The following is a 19292-nucleotide window of genomic DNA, read 5'->3' on the forward strand; positions in this document are numbered from 1 at the left end:
ATCTAGAGACACGAGAATCCAAAATCTTCTCCACAATATACTCCAATTCCCCCTCCACCAAAACAGGGGCAGGAGGCTCCACAGATGGAACCATAGGTGCCACGTATCTCCTCAACAACGACCTATGGAATACATTATGTATGGAAAAGGAGTCTGGGAGGGTCAGACGAAAAGACACCGGATTGAGAATCTCAGAAATCCTATACGGACCAATAAAACGAGGTTTAAATTTAGGAGAGGAAACCTTCATAGGAATATGACGAGAAGATAACCAAACCAAATCCCCAACACGAAGTCGGGGTCCCACACGGCGTCTGCGATTAGCGAAAAGCTGAGCCTTCTCCTGGGACAAGGTCAAATTGTCCACTACCTGAGTCCAGATCTGCTGCAACCTGTCCACCACAGAATCCACACCAGGACAGTCCGAAGACTCAACCTGTCCTGAAGAGAAACGAGGATGGAACCCAGAATTGCAGAAAAATGGAGAGACCAAGGTAGCCGAGCTGGCCCGATTATTAAGGGCGAACTCAGCCAACGGCAAAAATGACACCCAATCATCCTGGTCAGCGGAAACAAAACATCTCAGATATGTTTCCAAGGTCTGATTGGTTCGTTCGGTCTGGCCATTAGTCTGAGGATGGAAGGCCGAGGAGAAAGATAGGTCAATGCCCATCCTACCACAAAAGGCTCGCCAGAACCTCGAGACAAACTGGGAACCTCTGTCAGAAACAATATTCTCAGGAATGCCATGTAAACGAACCACATGCTGGAAGAACAAAGGCACCAAATCAGAGGAGGAAGGCAATTTAACCAAGGGCACCAGATGGACCATTTTAGAAAAGCGATCACAGACCACCCAAATGACCGACATTTTTTGAGAAACGGGAAGGTCAGAAATGAAATCCATCGAAATATGTGTCCAAGGCCTCTTCGGGACCGGCAAGGGCAAAAGCAACCCACTGGCACGTGAACAGCAGGGCTTAGCCCTAGCACAAATTCCACAGGACTGCACAAAAGCACGCACATCCCGTGACAGAGATGGCCACCAGAAGGATCTAGCAACCAACTCCCTGGTACCAAAGATTCCTGGATGACCGGCCAGCACCGAACAATGAAGTTCAGAGATAACTTTACTAGTCCACCTATCAGGGACGAACAGTTTCTCGGCCGGACAACGATCAGGTTTATTAGCCTGAAATTTCTGCAACACTCTCCGCAAATCAGGGGAGATGGCAGACACAATGACTCCTTCCTTGAGGATACTCGCCGGCTCAGATAACCCCGGAGAGTCGGGCACAAAACTCCTAGACAGAGCATCCGCCTTCACATTTTTAGAGCCCGGAAGGTATGAAATCACAAAATCAAAACGAGCAAAAAATAACGACCAACGGGCCTGTCTAGGATTCAAGCGCTTGGCAGACTCGAGATAAGTCAAGTTCTTATGATCAGTCAATACCACCACGCGATGCTTAGCACCCTCAAGCCAATGACGCCACTCCTCGAATGCCCACTTCATGGCCAGCAACTCTCGGTTGCCCACATCATAATTACGCTCAGCAGCAGAAAATTTCCTGGAAAAGAAAGCACATGGTTTGAACACTGAGCAACCAGAACCTCTCTGTGACAAAACCGCCCCTGCACCAATCTCAGAAGCATCAACCTCGACCTGGAACGGAAGAGAAACATCAGGTTGACACAACACAGGGGCACAGCAAAAACGATGCTTCAACTCCTGAAAAGCTTCCACGGCAGCAGAAGACCAATTAACCAAATCAGCACCCTTCTTGGTCAAATCGGTCAATGGTCTGGCAATGCTAGAAAAATTACAGATGAAGCGACGATAAAAATTAGCAAAGCCCAGGAATTTCTGCAGACTTTTTAGAGATGTCGGCTGAGTCCAATCCTGGATGGCCTGAACCTTAACCGGATCCATCTCGACAGTAGAAGGGGAAAAGATGAACCCCAAAAATGAAACTTTCTGCACACCGAAGAGACACTTTGATCCCTTCACGAACAAGGAATTAGCACGCAGTACCTGGAAAACCATTCTGACTTGCTTCACATGAGACTCCCAATCATCTGAGAAGATCAAAATGTCATCCAAGTAAACAATCAAGAATTTATCCAGATACTCACGGAAAATGTCATGCATAAAAGACTGAAAAACAGATGGAGCATTGGCAAGTCCGAACGGCATCACCAGATACTCAAAATGACCCTCGGGCGTATTAAATGCCGTTTTCCATTCATCTCCCTGCCTGATTCTCACCAGATTATACGCACCACGAAGATCAATCTTAGTAAACCAACTAGCCCCCTTAATCCGAGCAAACAAGTCAGAAATCAATGGCAAGGGATACTGAAACTTAACAGTGATCTTATTAAGAAGGCGGTAATCAATACACGGTCTTAGCGAACCATCCTTCTTGGCTACAAAAAAGAACCCTGCTCCCAATGGTGACGACGATGGGCGAATATGTCCCTTCTCCAGGGACTCCTTCACATAACTGCGCATAGCGGTGTGTTCAGGTACGGACAAATTAAATAAACGACCCTTAGGGAATTTACTACCAGGAATCAAATCGATAGCACAATCACAATTCCTATGCGGAGGTAGGGCATCAGACTTGGACTCTTCAAATACATCCTGAAAGTCCGACAAGAACTCTGGGATGTCAGAAGGAATGGATGACGAAATAGACAAAAATGGAACATCACCATGTACTCCCTGACAACCCCAGCTGGTTACCGACATAGAGTTCCAATCCAATACTGGATTATGGGTTTGTAGCCATGGCAACCCCAACACGACCACATCATGCAAATTATGCAGTACCAGAAAGCGAATAACTTCCTGATGTGCAGGAGCCATGCACATGGTCAGCTGGGCCCAGTACTGAGGCTTATTCTTGGCCAAAGGTGTAGCATCAATTCCTCTCAACGGAATAGGACACCGCAAAGGCTCCAAGAAAAATCCACAACGTTTAGCATAATCCAAATCCATCAGATTCAGGGCAGCGCCTGAATCCACAAACGCCATGACAGAATACGATGACAAAGAGCACATTAAGGTAATGGACAAAAGGAATTTGGACTGTACAGTACCAATAACGGCAGAGCTATCGAACCGCCTAGTGCGTTTAGGACAATTAGAAATAGCATGAGTAGAATCACCACAATAGAAACACAGTCTGTTCAGACGTCTGTGTTCTTGCCGTTCTACTTTAGTCATAGTCCTGTCGCACTGCATAGGCTCAGGTTTACTCTCAGGCAGTACCGCCAGATGGTGCACAGATTTACGCTCGCGCAAGCGACGACCGATCTGAATGGCCAAGGACATAGACTCATTCAAACCAGCAGGCATAGGAAATCCCACCATTACATCCTTAAGAGCTTCAGAGAGACCCTTTCTGAACAAAGCCGCTAGTGCAGATTCATTCCACAGAGTGAGTACTGACCATTTCCTAAATTTCTGACAATATACTTCTACATCATCCTGACCCTGGCATAAAGCCAGCAGATTTTTCTCAGCCTGATCCACTGAATTAGGCTCATCGTAAAGCAATCCGAGCGCCAGGAAAAATGCATCAACATTACTCAATGCAGAATCTCCTGGTGCAAGAGAAAACGCCCAGTCCTGTGGGTCGCCGCGCAAAAAAGAAATAATAATCAAAACCTGTTGAATAGGATTACCAGAAGAATGAGGTTTCAAGGCCAAAAATAGCTTACAATTATTTCTGAAGCTCAGGAACTTAGTTCTGTCACCAAAAAACAAATCAGGAATCGGAATTCTTGGTTCTAGCATCGATTTCTGATCAATAGTATCTTGAATCTTTTGTACATTTACAACGAGATTATCCATTGAGGAGCACAGAGCCTGAATATCCATGTCCACAGCTGTGTCCTGAAGCACTCTAATGTCTAGGGGAAAAAAAAGACTGAAGACAGAGCTAAGAAAAAAAAATGATGTCAGGATTTCTTTTTTCCCTCTATTGGGAATCATTGGTCTGGCTCCTTGTACTGTTATGGCTGGCAATCAGGCAACACAGCGTGCAGTAATCAGCGCACATACAGAGATCTGGCAATAACCAAAAACAATAGGACGAGCTCTGAGACGTGGAATCTCTGTAGACTGCAGTACCTGATCTATCCTCACACAACTATAAGCAGCAGTGGATTGCGCCTAACAACTACCTATGCAACTCGGCACTGCCTGAGGAGCTGACTAGCCTGAAGATAGAAATACAAGCCTGACTTACCTCAGAGAAATACCCCAAAGGAATAGGCAGCCCCCCACATATAATGACTGTTAGCAAGATGAAAAGACAAACGTAGGAATGAAATAGATTCAGCAAAGTGAGGCCCGATATTCTAGACAGAGCGAGGATAGCAAAGAGAACTATGCAGTCTACAAAAAACCCTAAAACGAAAACCACGCAAAGGGGCAAAAAGACCCACCGTGCCGAACTAACAGCACGGCGGTGCACCCCTCTGCTTCTCAGAGCTACCAGCAAAAGACAATAGCAAGCTGGACAGAAAAAACAGAAAACAAACTAGAAGCACTTATCTAGCAGAGCAGCAGGCCCAAGGAAAGATGCAGTAGCTCAGATCCAACACTGGAACATTGACAAGGAGCAAGGAAGACAGACTCAGGTGGAGCTAAATAGCAAGGCAGCCAACGAGCTCACCAAAACACCTGAGGGAGGAAGCCCAGAGACTGCAATACCACTTGTGACCACAGAAGTGAACTCAGCCACAGAATTCACAACAGTTCTTCCAGCATGTGGTTCGTTTACATGGCATTCCAGAGAATATCATTTCTGACAGAGGTTCCCAGTTTGTTTCGAGGTTTTGGCGAGCCTTTTGTGCTAGGATGGGCATTGACTTGTCTTTTTCCTCGGCTTTCCATCCTCAAACTAATGGCCAGACCGAACGAACCAATCAGACCTTGGAAAAATATCTGAGATGCTTTGTTTCTGTTGATCAGGATGACTGGGTGTCCTTTTTTCCTTTGGCTGAGTTCGCCCTTAATAATCGGGCCAGCTCGGCTACCTTGGTTTCGCCGTTTTTCTGCAACTCTGGGTTCCATCCTCGTTTCTCTTCAGGACAGGTTGAGTCTTCGGACTGTCCTGGTGTGGATACTGTGGTGGACAGGTTGTAGCAGATTTGGACTCATGTAGTGGACAATTTGACCTTGTCCCAGGAGAAGGCTCAACGTTTCGCTAATCGCAGACGCTGTGTGGGTCCTCGACTTCGTGTTGGGGATTTGGTTTGGTTATCTTCTCGTCATATTCCTATGAAGGTTTCCTCTCCTAAGTTTAAACCTCGTTTCATTGGTCCGTATAGGATTTCTGAGGTTCTTAATCCTGTGTCTTTTCGTCTGACCCTTCCAGATTCTTTTTCCATACATAACGTATTCCATAGGTCATTGTTGCGGAGATACGTGGCACCTATGGTTCCATCTGTTGATCCTCCTGCCCTGGTTTTGGTGGAGGGGGAGTTGGAGTATATTGTGGAGAAGATTTTGGATTCTCATGTTTCAAGACGGAAACTTCAGTATCTGGTTAAGTGGAAGGGTTATGCTCAGGAAGATAATTCCTGGGTCTTTGCCTCTGATGTCCATGCTCCCGATCTTGTTCGTGCCTTTCATATGGCTCATCCTGGTCGTCCTGGGGGCTCTGGTGAGGGTTCGGTGACCCCTCCTCAAGGGGGGGGTACTGTTGTGAATTCTGTGGCAGAGCTCCCTCCTGTGGTCACAAGTGGTACTTCGGCTGATTCTCTCTGTGAGCTTCCGTTGGTGGAGGAGAGTGGTACTGCGGCTTCTGAGTTTCCTTCCTCAGGTGGTGTGGTGATGTCGTTAGGTGCTGCTCTATTTAACTCCACCTAGTGCTTTGATCCTGGCCTCCAGTCAATGTTCTAGTATTGGACCTGTTTCCTCCTGGATCGTTCCTGTGGCCTGCTGCTCTGCATAGCTAAGTTCCGCTTTTGCTATTTTGTTTGCTATTTTTTCTGTTCAGCTTGCTTAATTTTGTTTTCTTGCTTGCTGGAAGCTCTGGGAAGCAGAGGGTGTACCTCCGTGCCATTAGTTCAGTACGGAGGGTCTTTTTGCCCCTTTGCGTGGTTTTTGTAGGGTTTTGTGTTGACCGCAAAGTTACCTTTCCTATCCTCGCTCTGTTCAGTAAGTCGGGCCTCACTTTGCTAAATCTATTTCATCTCTACGTTTGTCTTTTCATCTTAACTCACAGTCATTATATGTGGGGGCTGCCTTTTCCTTTGGGGTATTTCTCTGAGGCAAGGTAGGCTTATTTTCTATCTTCAGGCTAGCTAGTTTCTCAGGCTGTGCCGAGTTGCATAGGGAGCGTTAGGCGCAATCCACGGCTGCCTCTAGTGTGGTTGGAGAGGATTAGGGATTGCGGTCAGCAGAGTTTCCACGTCTCAGAGCTCGTTCTTGTTTTTGGGTTTGTCAGGTCACTGTATGTGCTCTGACTTCTATGTCCATTGTGGTACTGAATTACCTTATCACAACACACTACTTCAGATTCCTCGTGGTTGTACCTGTCAAGGATCAGACAGCCAAGACAGCAGCCCAAGCCTCCCAACAATACTTCTGTAGACCCCATGCATACCCTGAGAAGGTGCTCACTGACCAAGGTCCAGCCTTTGAAGCTGAGGTATTTCAAGAATTCTGCAACCTGTAGTATGGATGCAAAATGATTAGAAGCACTCCTTATCATCCACAAACCAATGGAATGTGCGAGAATATGAACCAAATAGTGATTGATCTACTAAAGACATTGCCTTCACACGAAAGGAACTTAAGGCCAGAAAAGTTACCAGACTTGGTAGACTTATACAACCATGTCCCAGTAAATTCCACCAACTATACGCCAGCATACTTAATGAGGGGAAGGTCCAGTCAACTACCTGTCGATCTAGACATAAGAGTCTTAACCCCAGAAGATATCACACCAAATACAGATTGGGAAACTGAGAAAAGTACCGCCTAGTGCAAGAATACGAAGAGAGAAGTTTAGCACAAGCCAGACAAAAGCAAAAAACAGACTTTAACCAACATGCTCCTGCACGTCCCTTGTTACCAGGTGAACAAGTGCTCAAATGTAAAAGGAGAGTACACAAACTATTCTACCTTTCAACTTTGACAACACAAAAGTCTGCCTTATCAGCAAAGATGGAGGAGAAACATCGACGGCAGTGTCCAGAGACCATCTCAAAATATGCCCTAATAAATTTGAGAAGCAGAGAAACAGACCCAGGAACATCTCCACCCATGGAACCAGAGGAAAAGAAGATTTGCACTGTTCTTGGAGATTTTCCCCAGTCTTGGACTCAAGTACATCGGGCCATTGTTATACCTGTCTTGACTTTTCCCCAGCTGGAAATACCAGAACAAAATGTGATTCCATACCATGCTGAACCAGAAGAGACTCTGCACCAACAGGTTTAAGCAGCAAATGTCACCCCATCAGTGGAACAAGAAAATCCACCCTCTGCTATTGGTGAATCTGTTAGACCTATGGTGAATCTAAGAAGATGCAGACTCTTGCCCAATTTACCTACACAATGCAGGCCTACAGATAGTACACACGTTAGTGGGTCCACTACAGTAGCAGCAGACATGTTAGATCAGGAGCTACGTAGGTCTACTCGTAGTACCAAATGTCAAATCCCAGCTCATTACAGGGACTTGAAATGTCGATATTCCTGTTATTTGTTTGAATTTCTTGCTTATCTTTGTTACAGGTTTAAAATGGACATTGTGGTAATGGACAATGCTTACTCAAAAACTTTCATTGTAAATAGTTTGGCACTCTGATGGTGCACACTGGTTCTGCCCATTTGCAGCGTGGGTAGAGCCTTTGTTTGTTTCATCTGACCAAAGACAATATCAGATGAACTTTCACAGACTTGTTTTTGCAACGTTCAAGTGTCCTCACCTCCCATAAAGGGAAGCCAAAGTTTATTATTGTTGAAATGTTTGTCAAAATTGTTTTGCATTATTTAACTTGTATTTTGTTATCCTCTTTTCTCAGTCCAGGAGTACTCGATTTACCGGGAGGGGTGGGGTGGCGGGGGGGAATGTGGCACCCCAGGAGTTTGGGTACCACAGTAGTGCTGTCTTCCTCATGGGGAGGATAGTGCTATGTCTGGAGACAAGCGAGAATTCCTTTGGTAGGTTTACGCACACACAACACCTTCCACCTTCCACAAACCAGGGTAAGTAGAATTTATAACTGACAGCTAAAAAAATCACTGCTAGTAGAGACGAGTCATGGCTCCCAACAGCGAATGAATTGCTACTAGTGATGAGTGAATATACTCGTTACTCGAGATTTCCCGAGACGCTCGGGGTCCTCCGAGTATTTTTTAGTGCTCGGAGATTTAGTTTTTTTCACCGCAGCTGAATGATTTACAGCTACTTACCTGCTTGATTACATGTGGGGATTCCATAGCAAGCAGGCAACCCCCACATGTACTTATGCTGGCTAAAAGCTGTAAATCATTCAGCTGAGGCGATGAAAACTAAATCTCCGAGCACTAAGAAATACTCGGAGGACCCCCGAGCGTGCTCGGGAAATCTCGAGTAACGAGTATATTCGCTCATCACTAATTAATTACTACTCCTAACTCTTTGCTGAAAAACACAGGTGAAATGGATGGGGGACAACGGCTAGCCTAAAGTTTAGAAACACGCTGCCGTCACCCAGTGGCATCCGTATTATTATTACGGTGCTGGCTAGTGGCAAACAGGCACGAAAAGCACACTCCGATACAGATGTTACACATATACTTTGCTGTATGTAATGAGTGCTGGAGGGCTGATCAGTGCTGTACGACACTTTAGCATGTGCAGTATATATTGAGTACTGCCTGCTGTACGGTGTTGTACCCAGTGCTGTAAGGTATGATTTACAGTATGAATTGAGTGCTCTACACTGCGCTGTGCTTTGGCAGGCTGCCCTGCTCCCTCACATGAGATGCGGGGGTGGAGTAATTCTCTGTTTTGGGGCTTTTCCAAATAAAAGAAGCTGAATCAGTGCAGGGCTGTGAGGACAGAGAGCTGGGCCGGTTCTACAAACAGCAGACATCTGAGCTCCTGGGACCTGGGAGGAGATCACATCTGCTGCAGGAGATAACGGGCTGTGCAGGGAGCTGCATCTCCTGAGGCGCTGCATTTCTTGGGGCGCTGCTTCTACTGAGGCGCTGCATCTCCTGAGGCGCTGCATCTCCTGGGGCGCTGCATCTCCTGAGGCGCTGCATCTCCTGGGGCGCTGCTTCTACTGAGGCGCTGCATCTCCTGAGGCGCTGCATCTCCTGGGGCGCTGCTTCTCCTGGGGCGCTGCATCTCCTGAGGCGCTGCATCTCCTTGGGCGCTGCTTCTACTGAGGCGCTGCATCTCCTGAGGCGCTGCATCTCCTGGGGCGCTGCTTCTGGATACACCCCAACCACAAGGTGTGTATATATACTGGGGCGATGATAGATACAGGGAAACCTCTAGGGACAACCACCCAAAATTACACTGAGATATCTCCTTCTATGGGATGGACCTTCATATTCACAGAAGATAGGACAAATGAAAATCACAGGAGAATCTGGACTAGATGGGGAATGATCTTCTCAAAGAGGTGGTCTTCTGGGGGATTTCACAGCTTATAATCATGCTGGTATCTAGCTGTGTCCAGTAGGGAGGGAAAATGTGCATGAAAAGGGGGTGATGTAACATAATGGTATGGTCGGGTCATAATATATCTGGGAAATTATTAAACGTATCTATAAAGACATAGAACAAGTAATGAAGTGTACATAAAGTGAGAATACTAGTAAAGTGTACTGTATAAAGGAAGAGTACTAGTAAGTGTATAACGTGAGAATACTAGTAAGTCTGTAAAGTGAGAGTACTAGTAAGTATATAAAGTGAGAATACTAGTAAGTGCATAAAATGAGAGTACTAGTAAGTGTATAAAATGAGAGTACTAGTAAGTGCATAAAATGAGAGTACTAGTAAGTGCATAAAGTGAGAGTACTAGTAAGTGTATAAAGTGAGAATATTAGTAAGTGTATAAAGTGAGAATATTAGTAAGTCTGTAAAGTGAGAGTACTAGTAAGTGTATAAAATGAGAGTACTAGTAAGATGATAAAGTGAGAGTACTAGTAAGTGAATAAAATGAGAGTATTAGTAAGTGTATAAAATGAGAGTACTAGTAAGTGCATAAAATGAGAGTACTAGTAAGTGTATAAAATGAGAGTACTAGTAAGATGATAAAGTGAGAGTACTAGTAAGATGATAAAGTGAGAGTACTAGTAAGTGTGTAAATTGAGAGTACTAGTAAGATGATAAAGTGAGAGAACTAGTAAGTGTATAAAATGAGAGTATTAGTAAGTGCATAAAGTGAGAATATTAGTAAGTCTGTAAAGTGAGAGTACTAGTAAGTATATAAAGTGAGAATACTAGTAAGTGCATTAAATGAGAGTACTAGTAAGTGTATAAAATGAGAGTACTAGTAAGTGTATAAAATGAGAGTACTAGTAAGTGTATAAAATGAGAGTACTAGTAAGATGATAAAGTGAGAGTACTAGTAAGATGATAAAGTGAGAGTACTAGTAAGTGTGTAAATTGAGAGTACTAGTAAGATGATAAAGTGAGAGTACTAGGAAGTGTATACAATGAGAGTATTAGTAAGTGCACAAAGTGAGAGTACTAGTAAGTGCATAAAGTGATAATATTAGTAAGTCTGTAAAGTGAGAGTACTAGTAAGTATATAAAGTGAGAATACTAGTAAGTGCATAAAATGAGAGTACTAGTAAGTGTATAAAATGAGAGTACTAGTAAGTGCATAAAATGAGAGTGCTAGTAAGTGCATAAAGTGAGAGTACTAGTAAGTGTATAAAATGAGAGTACTAGTAAGATCATAAAGTGAGAGTACTAGTAAGATCATAAAGTGAGAATACTAGTAAGTGCATAAAATGAGAGTACTAGTAGGTGTATAAAATGATAGTACGAGTAAGTGTATAAAATGAGAGTACTAGTAAGATCATAAAGTGAGAGTACTAGTAAGTCTGTAAATTGAGGGTTCTAGTAAGTGTTTAAAGTGAGAGTACTAGTAAGTGCATAAAGTGAGAATACTAGTAAGTGTAGAAAGTGAGAGTACTATTAAGTGTGTAAAGTGAGAATACTAATAAGTGTAAAAAATGAAAATACTAGTAAGTGTATAAAGTGAGAGTACTAGTAAGTGTATAAATTGAGAATACTAGTAAGTGTATAAAATGAGAGTACTAGTAAGTGTATAAAGTGAGAGTACTAGTAAGTGTATAAAATGGGAATACTAGTAAGTGTATAAAATGAGAATACTAGTGAGTGTGTAAAGTGAGAATACTAGTAAGTGTGTAAAGTGAGAATACTAGTAAGTGTATAAAGTGAGAATACTAGTAAGTGTTTAAAATGAGAATACTAGTAAGTGTGTAAAGTGAGAATACTAGTAAGTGTATAAAATGAGAATACTAGTAAGTGTAGAAAGTGAGAATACTAGTAAGTGTAGAAAGTGAGAATACTAGTAAGTGTAGAAAGTGAGAATACTAGTAAGTGTAGAAAGTGAGAATACTAGTAAGTGTAGAAAGTGAGAATACTAGTAAGGGTACAAAGTGAGAGTACAAATAAATATGTGTATAAAGTGAGAGTACTGGTAAATAAGTGAAGTGTGCGTAGAGTATAGAGTAGCTAGTGCTTATACACCAGTACACTGGCTCATACACGTGATAGGACTATATTTGCATACAATGGGGATAGCCCTAATATGCATAGACTGGGGCAGGACTAAGTATCAGGACAGTGGTCTCCTGACACTTGCAGGCAGTGACTGTCCCCTGGGGGCGGTGGTCTCCTGACACCTGCAGGTAGTGACTGTCCCCTGGGGGCGGTGGTCTCCTGACACCTGCAGGCAGTGACTGTCCCCTGGGGGCATTGGGCTCCTGACACCTGCAGGCAGTGACTGTCCCCTGGGGGCATTGGGCTCTTGACACCTGCAGGCAGTGACTGTCCCCTGGGGGCAGTGGTCTCCTGACACCTGCAGGCAGTGACTGTCCCCTGGGGGCGGTGGTCTCCTGACACCTGCAGGCAGTGACTGTCCCCTGGGGGCGGTGGTCTCCTGACACCTGCAGGCAGTGACTGTCCCCTGGGGGCATTGGTCTCCTGACACCTGCAGGCAGTGACTGTACCTTGGGGGCATTGGGCTCCTGACATCTGCAGGCGGCGACTGTCCCTTGGGGGCGGTGGTCTTCTGACACCTGCAGATAGTGACTGCCCCCTGGGGGCGGTGGTCTCCTGATACCTGCAGGTAGTGACTGTCCCCTGGGGTAGTGGTCTCCTGACACCTGCAGGCAGTGACTGTCCCCTGGGGGCAATGGTCTCCTGACACCTGCAGGTAGTGACTGTCCCCTAGGGGCAATGGTCTCCTGACACCTGCAGGTGGTGACTGTCCCCTGGGGGCGGTGCTCTTCTGACACCTGCAGGTAGTGACTGTCCCCTGGCGGCGGTGGTCTCCTGACATCTGCAGGTGGTGACTGTCCCCTGGGGGCAGTGGTCTCCTGACACCTGCAAGTGGTGACTGTCCCCTGGGGGCGGTGGTCTCCTGACACCTACAGGTGGTGACTGTCCCCTGGGGGCGGTGGTCTCCTGACATCTGCAGGTAGTGACTGTCCCCTGGGGGCGGTAGTCTCCTGACACCTGCAGGTGGTGACTGTCCCCTGGGGGCAGTGGTCTCATGACACCTACAGGCGGTGACTGTCCCCTGAGGGTGGTCTCCTGACACCTACAGGTGGTGACTGTCCCCTGGGGGTGGTGGTCTCCTGACACCTGCAGGTAGTGACTGTCCCCTGGGGGCGGTGGTCTCCTGACACCTGCAGGTGGTGACTGTCCCCTGGGGGCGGTGGTCTCATGACACCTACAGGTGGTGACTGTCCCCTGGGGGCGGTGGTCTCCTGACACCTGCAGGTAGTGACTGTCCCCTGGGGGCGGTGGTCTCCTGACACCTGCAGGCAGTGACTGTCCACTGGGGGCGGTGGTCTCCTGACACCTGCAGGTGGTGACTGTCCCCTGGGGGCGGTGGTCTCCTGACACCTGCAGGTAGTGACTGTCCCCTGGGGGCGGTGGTCTCCTGACACCTGCAGGTGGTGACTGTCCCCTGGGGGCGGTGGTCTCATGACACCTACAGGTGGTGACTGTCCCCTGGGGGCGGTGGTCTCCTGACATCTGCAGATGACTGTCCCCTGGGGGCGGTGGTCTCCTGACACCTGCAGGTAGTGACTGTCCCCTGGGGGCGGTGGTCTCCTGACACCTGCAGGTAGTGACTGTCCCCTGGGGGTGGTGGTCTCCTGACACCTGCAGGCGGTGACTGTCCCCTGGGGGCGGTGGTCTCCTTACACCTGAAAAAACAGCAAAAACACGGCAGAGGTTCTTACCTGCCTAGGCCTCCAAACAAATGCACTAACAGGATGCAGTGGACCCATGTGGTAAAATAGAAACACAGGTGCAGCATAACCGATGACGCAGCCACTCACCAACTACCAAACTAATGGAGGGGGTGGCCGCTTGGCACATTGCCGCACATAAAAACTTGTATGTGGCGCTGTTCACACAATGGAGATGCACAGCATCCAGGCAGGCCTAGTAGTGACACCCTTCTATTAGATCAGGCGGGCCTGCCCAGCGCTATCCAAATGCACCCCATGTGCACAGACACCACAGTTTACAAGCAGAAAATGGGCCCAACTGCACCCCGAAAAAAAGTGCAAAAAACACAGAAAAAAATATTATGTGAAGTATTGGTTTATATTCTGGCCAAAATACGCAGGGTCCTCACGCTTATGAGTCCTATCTCTAAACAGCAACAGCACAAAAAGAGGATTCAGAGATCCTACAGGTGGTGACTGTCCCCTGGGGGCGGTGGTCTCCTGACACCTGCAGGTAGTGACTGTCCCCTGGGGGCGGTGGTCTCCTGGCACCTGCAGGCAGTGACTGTCCACTGGGGGCGGTGGTCTCCTGACACCTGCAGGCGGTGACTGTCCCCTGGGGGCGGTGGTCTCCTGACACCTGCAGGTAGTGACTGTCCCCTGGGGGCGGTGGTCTCCTGACACCTGCAGGTGGTGACTGTCCCCTGGGGGCGGTGGTCTCCTTACACCTGCAGGCGGTAACTGTCCCCTGGGGGCGGTGGTCTCCTGACACCTGCAGGCGGTAACTGTCCCCTGGGGGCGGTGGTCTCCTTACACCTGCAGGTAGTGATTGTCCCCTGGGAGCGGTGGTCTCCTTACACCTGCAGGTAGTGATTGTCCCCTGGGGGCGGTGGTCTCCTGACACCTGCAGGCGGTGACTGTCCCCTGGGGGCGGTGGTCTCCTGACACCTGCAGGTGGTGACTGTCCCCTGGGGGCGGTGCTCTTCTGACACCTGCAGGTAGTGACTGTCCTCTGGGCGGTGGTCTCCTGACACCTGAAGGTAGTGACTGTTCCCTGGGGGCGGTGGTCTCCTGACATCTGCAGATAATGACTGTCCCCTGGGGGCGGTGGTCTCCTGACACCTGCAGGCGGTGACTGTCCCCTGGGGGCGGTGGTCTCCTGACACCTGCAGGCGGTGACTGTCCCCTGGGGGCGGTGGTCTCCTGACACCTGCAGGCGGTGACTGTCCCCTGGGGGCGGTGGTCTCCTTACACCTGCAGGTAGTGATTGTCCCCTGGGGGCGGTGGTCTCCTTACACCTGCAGGTAGTGATTGTCCCCTGGGGGCGGTGGTCTCCTGACACCTGCAGGCGGTGACTGTCCCCTGGGGGTGGTGGTCTCCTGACACCTGCAGGTAGTGATTGTCCCCTGGGGGCGGTGGTCTCCTTACACCTGCAGGTAGTGATTGTCCCCTGGGGGCGGTGGTCTCCTTACACCTGCAGGTAGTGATTGTCCCCTGGGGGCGGTGGTCTCCTGACACCTGCAGGCGGTGACTGTCCCCTGGGGGCGGTGGTCTCCTGACACCTGCAGGTAGTGACTGTCCCCTGGGGGCGGTGGTCTCCTGACACCTGCAGGCGGTGACTGTCCCCTGGGGGCGGTGGTCTCCTGACACCTGCAGGTGGTGACTGTCCCCTGGGGGCGGTGCTCTTTTGACACCTGCAGGTAGTGACTGTCCTCTGGGCGGTGGTCTCCTGACACCTGAAGGTAGTGACTGTTCCCTGGGGGCGGTGGTCTCCTGACACCTGCAGGCGGTGACTGTCCCCTGGGGGCGGTGGTCTCCTGACACCTGCAGGCGGTGACTGTCCCCTGGGGGCGGTGGTCTCCTGACACCTGCAGGCGGTGACTGTCCCCTGGGGGGCGGTGGGCTCCTGACACCTGCAGGCGGTGACTGTCCCCTGGGGGCGGTGGTCTCCTGACACCTGCAGGCGGTGACTGTCCCCTGGGGGCGGTGGTCTCCTGACACCTGCAGGTGGTGACTGTCCCCTGGGGGCGGTGCTCTTCTGACATCTGCAGGTAGTGACTGTCCTCTGGGCGGTGGTCTCCTGACACCTGAAGGTAGTGACTGTTCCCTGGGGGCGGTGGTCTCCTGACATCTGCAGATAATGACTGTCCCCTGGGGGCGGTGGTCTCCTGACACCTGCAGGCGGTGACTGTCCCCTGGGGGCAGTGGTCTCCTTACACCTGCAGGTAGTGATTGTCCCCTGGGGGCGGTGGTCTCCTTACACCTGCAGGTAGTGATTGTCCCCTGGGGGCGGTGGTCTCCTGACACCTGCAGGCGGTGACTGTCCCCTGGGGGTGGTGGTCTCCTGACACCTGCAGGTAGTGATTGTCCCCTGGGGGCGGTGGTCTCCTTACACCTGCAAGTAGTGATTGTCCCCTGGGAGCGGTGGTCTCCTTACACCTGCAGGTAGTGATTGTCCCCTGGGGGCGGTGGTCTCCTGACACCTGCAGGCGGTGACTGTCCCCTGGGGGCGGTGCTCTTCTGACACCTGCAGGTAGTGACTGTCCTCTGGGCGGTGGTCTCCTGACACCTGAAGGTAGTGACTGTTCCCTGGGGGCGATGGTCTCCTGACATCTGCAGATAATGACTGTCCCCTGGGGGCGGTGGTCTCCTGACACCTGCAGGCGGTGACTGTCCCCTGGGGGCGGTGGTCTCCTTACACCTGCAGGTAGTGACTGTTCCCTGGGGGCGGTGGTCTCCTTACACCTGCAGGTAGTGATTGTCCCCTGGGGGCGGTGGTCTCCTGACACCTGCAGGCGGTGACTGTCCCCTGGGGGCGGTGGTCTCCTGACACCTGCAGATAATGACTGTCCCCTGGGGGCGGTGGTCTCCTGACACCTGCAGGCGGTGACTGTCCCCTGGGGGCGGTGGTCTCCTGACACCTGCAGGCGGTGATTGTCCCCTGGGGGCGGTGGTCTCCTGACACCTGCAGGCGGTGACTGTCCCCTGGGGGCGGTGGTCTCCTGACACCTGCAGATAATGACTGTCCCCTGGGGGCGGTGGTCTCCTGACACCTGCAGGCGGTGACTGTCCCCTGGGGGCGGTGGTCTCCTGACACCTGCAGGCGGTGACTGTCCCCTGGGGGGCGGTGGGCTCCTGACACCTGCAGGCGGTGACTGTCCCCTGGGGGCGGTGGTCTCCTGACACCTGCAGGCGGTGACTGTCCCCTGGGGGCGGTGGTCTCCTGACATCTGCAGATAATGACTGTCCCCTGGGGGCGGTGGTCTCCTGACACCTGCAGGTAGTGATTGTCCCCTGGGGGGCGGTGGGCTCCTGACACCTGCAGGCGGTGACTGTCCCCTGGGGGCGGTGGTCTCCTGACATCTGCAGATAATGACTGTCCCCTGGGGGCGGTGGTCTCCTGACACCTGCAGGTAGTGATTGTCCCCTGGGGGGCGGTGGGCTCCTGACACCTGCAGGCGGTGACTGTCCCCTGGGGGCGGTGCTCTTCTGACACCTGCAGGTAGTGACTGTCCTCTGGGCGGTGGTCTCCTGACACCTGCAGGCGGTGACTGTCCTCTGGGCGGTGGTCTCCTGACACCTGCAGGCGGTGACTGTCCCCTGGGGGGCGGTGGGCTCACTGCCCATGGGTGCTTGGTGTGGTCGCGGCCACTTATAGCTCTGTCACCGATGCCTCCTTTGTCTCTTCCCAGGAGTGATCGGCCGTAGTCAGTGGCGTGCCCTCCCGTGCTGTGTGCCAGTATTACAATGCTGTGGATCGTGCTGCTCCTGTCTTGCGGGGTCCCCGCTGCTCTGCTCCCGTCCCCCCGATGCCCGGCTCGCTGTGACCCATCTTCCTGCCCGCCGGCGCCCACTAACTGCCCCTCTGGAGAGACTGCTGTGCGCTGCGGCTGCTGCACCGTGTGCGCTGCGGGAGAAGGGGAGCGATGCGGGGAAGGAGCTGCGGATCCCACCTGCGCCTCCTCCCTGAGCTGTGTGAAGAGCGGGTCAGCGGGCGCCCGGAGCTGTCAGTGCCCGTCACCCCAGCCGGTGTGTGGAAGTGATGGCAAGACGTACAGCAGCCTGTGCAAGCTGCAGGCGGAGAGCAAAGCGGTGCAGAGCCAGGGCTCGGCCGCCATCATCCCCATCCAGAGGGGAGACTGTCAGCAGGGTAAGATCTGCACTCATTCATTCCCAGGACAGCTGCTGACAGCCGGCATTGCTGCTGCTGTTTTATCTTTGCAGTTACACCTGAAAAATGCCGAAAGTCTGCAAATAGTTTCCATCCAAAAACTTCTGCCGTATTCTGCACACAGCATCTGTGCTAAGTTATGTGTCTCCATGGTTACAACCACTGATCCTTTAGGCTGCGTTCCCACAATGAGCTTTTAGTAAGTTTTTGATGTGGATGATTTTCTGCGCCCATTTAGTAAAATAGGTCACTTGCAGTTTTTCCCCATAAATACGCAGCTTAAAAAACTCACAAAAAATCTCATGGTGTGAACGTAGCCCTGATTCTGCTCTCCTGTGAGCTAGGCCCTATTCAGACAACTGTGTATCACCTACATGTGCTTCCCCAGAGCACTTACCCACTAGCTACAGTTTATGGCGTTGTTCACATGTACTATTTGATTTGAAGACCGATTTTCCACAGAAAAAACATAGAGACGTGCATTCATGATCCAATTAAAAAAACTCACTGTTTCAAGTGAATAGATCTATGGGGAAAAAAAGCTCGCACTCAGATGCCGTCCGTGTGTCCTCCAAACACCGTCCATTTTCTACTGTTTAATGGGTGGAAGAAGCTTAGAATTTTGGGGGATTTTAGCGTACAGAAAAATGGACATATGGACCAAAAAGGGATGGAAATCGGATGCAGCACCCTGGGGAAAAACACAGGGGTCCTTTTTTCTGAAACACCAAAAAACTAAAAAAATGACTTTTGAATGAGGCCTTAGTAAGACGTAAGGACAGTTGGCACGGAGTGAAGGTTCACACAGGGTTTATTTTGGCTTTCACCATGAAAAAACATCTTTTTGGTACAGCTTTTATGTGTTCAATGGAATATCAATAGACAAGTTGATTTTTTTTCCCACATTACCAAATGTGCTGAAAAATCCTGCACCATATACTGTAGGGGTATGTGCACACTACATGCTTATTCGGGCACAGGAACCAGCCAGGTTTTCCTAGGCGAAGCCGTTTCAGGGAATAGCTGGCCATCTTTTTCCTGAAGCTGCTTCATGCACGGTTTTGCCGTAATTTTCAGTCTTTTTTCGAATGTTTCAACTATAAATAAAGAGCGAATGTCTTCCAAATGAAGCCACCCGCCGACTTTTGGATTTCTGCTGCGGATTTGCTGTTTGATCTGTCAGAAGGATTAGGCCATAATGGATAGGGATGAGCGGACCCGTAGAAGTCCGGGTTCTGGAACAAGACCCAAATTTTCTTCCAAAGTTCGGTTCGGGTACCCAGATTTCAACCAAAACCCGAACCCCATTGAAAAAAATGGGGACCCGCACCTTTGAGCTGGAAAAATTCTCTCTCTCTCTGCAACGGACTCCTACCGGAACTCCGAACATTGTATTGGACTTCCGGGACAAGTTTAGCCACGGACACTAACTGTCCGGTACGAACTCCAAACTTTTAAGTTCATATTCGCTCATCTCTAATAATGGGGTAACAGCCCCTTTCACACTGCGTGGGGCTCAGTGGTCCCGTCGGGGCTTACATCTGTACTTTCCCGGGATTTGGACATATGTGCCGATGGGGCCATAGTAGTCTATAATAGTGGCGGCAGAGCGAACATGAATCATTTTCGGACGTATACTGGAGACGCACACTCACAG

At 49.8% G+C, this 19292-nt stretch overlaps 1 protein-coding gene across 1 annotated transcript in view; it reads left to right on the top strand.

The window, feature by feature from the left end:
* The first annotated feature begins 9054 nt into the window (after positions 1–9054).
* The window catches only part of HTRA1 (HtrA serine peptidase 1), a 33333-nt gene continuing 23095 nt past the window's right edge, over positions 9055–19292 (top strand). Inside the window, exons 1-2 of the mRNA XM_069753684.1 lie at positions 9055–9471; positions 17157–17614. Coding sequence (XP_069609785.1) covers positions 17212–17614 — 403 coding nt within the window. The 5' untranslated portion in view covers positions 9055–9471; positions 17157–17211. The remainder of the gene's footprint in view (positions 9472–17156; positions 17615–19292) is intronic.

Source organism: Ranitomeya imitator, chromosome 2 (genome assembly GCF_032444005.1).
Source record: "Ranitomeya imitator isolate aRanImi1 chromosome 2, aRanImi1.pri, whole genome shotgun sequence".
NCBI lineage: Eukaryota > Metazoa > Chordata > Amphibia > Anura > Dendrobatidae > Ranitomeya > Ranitomeya imitator.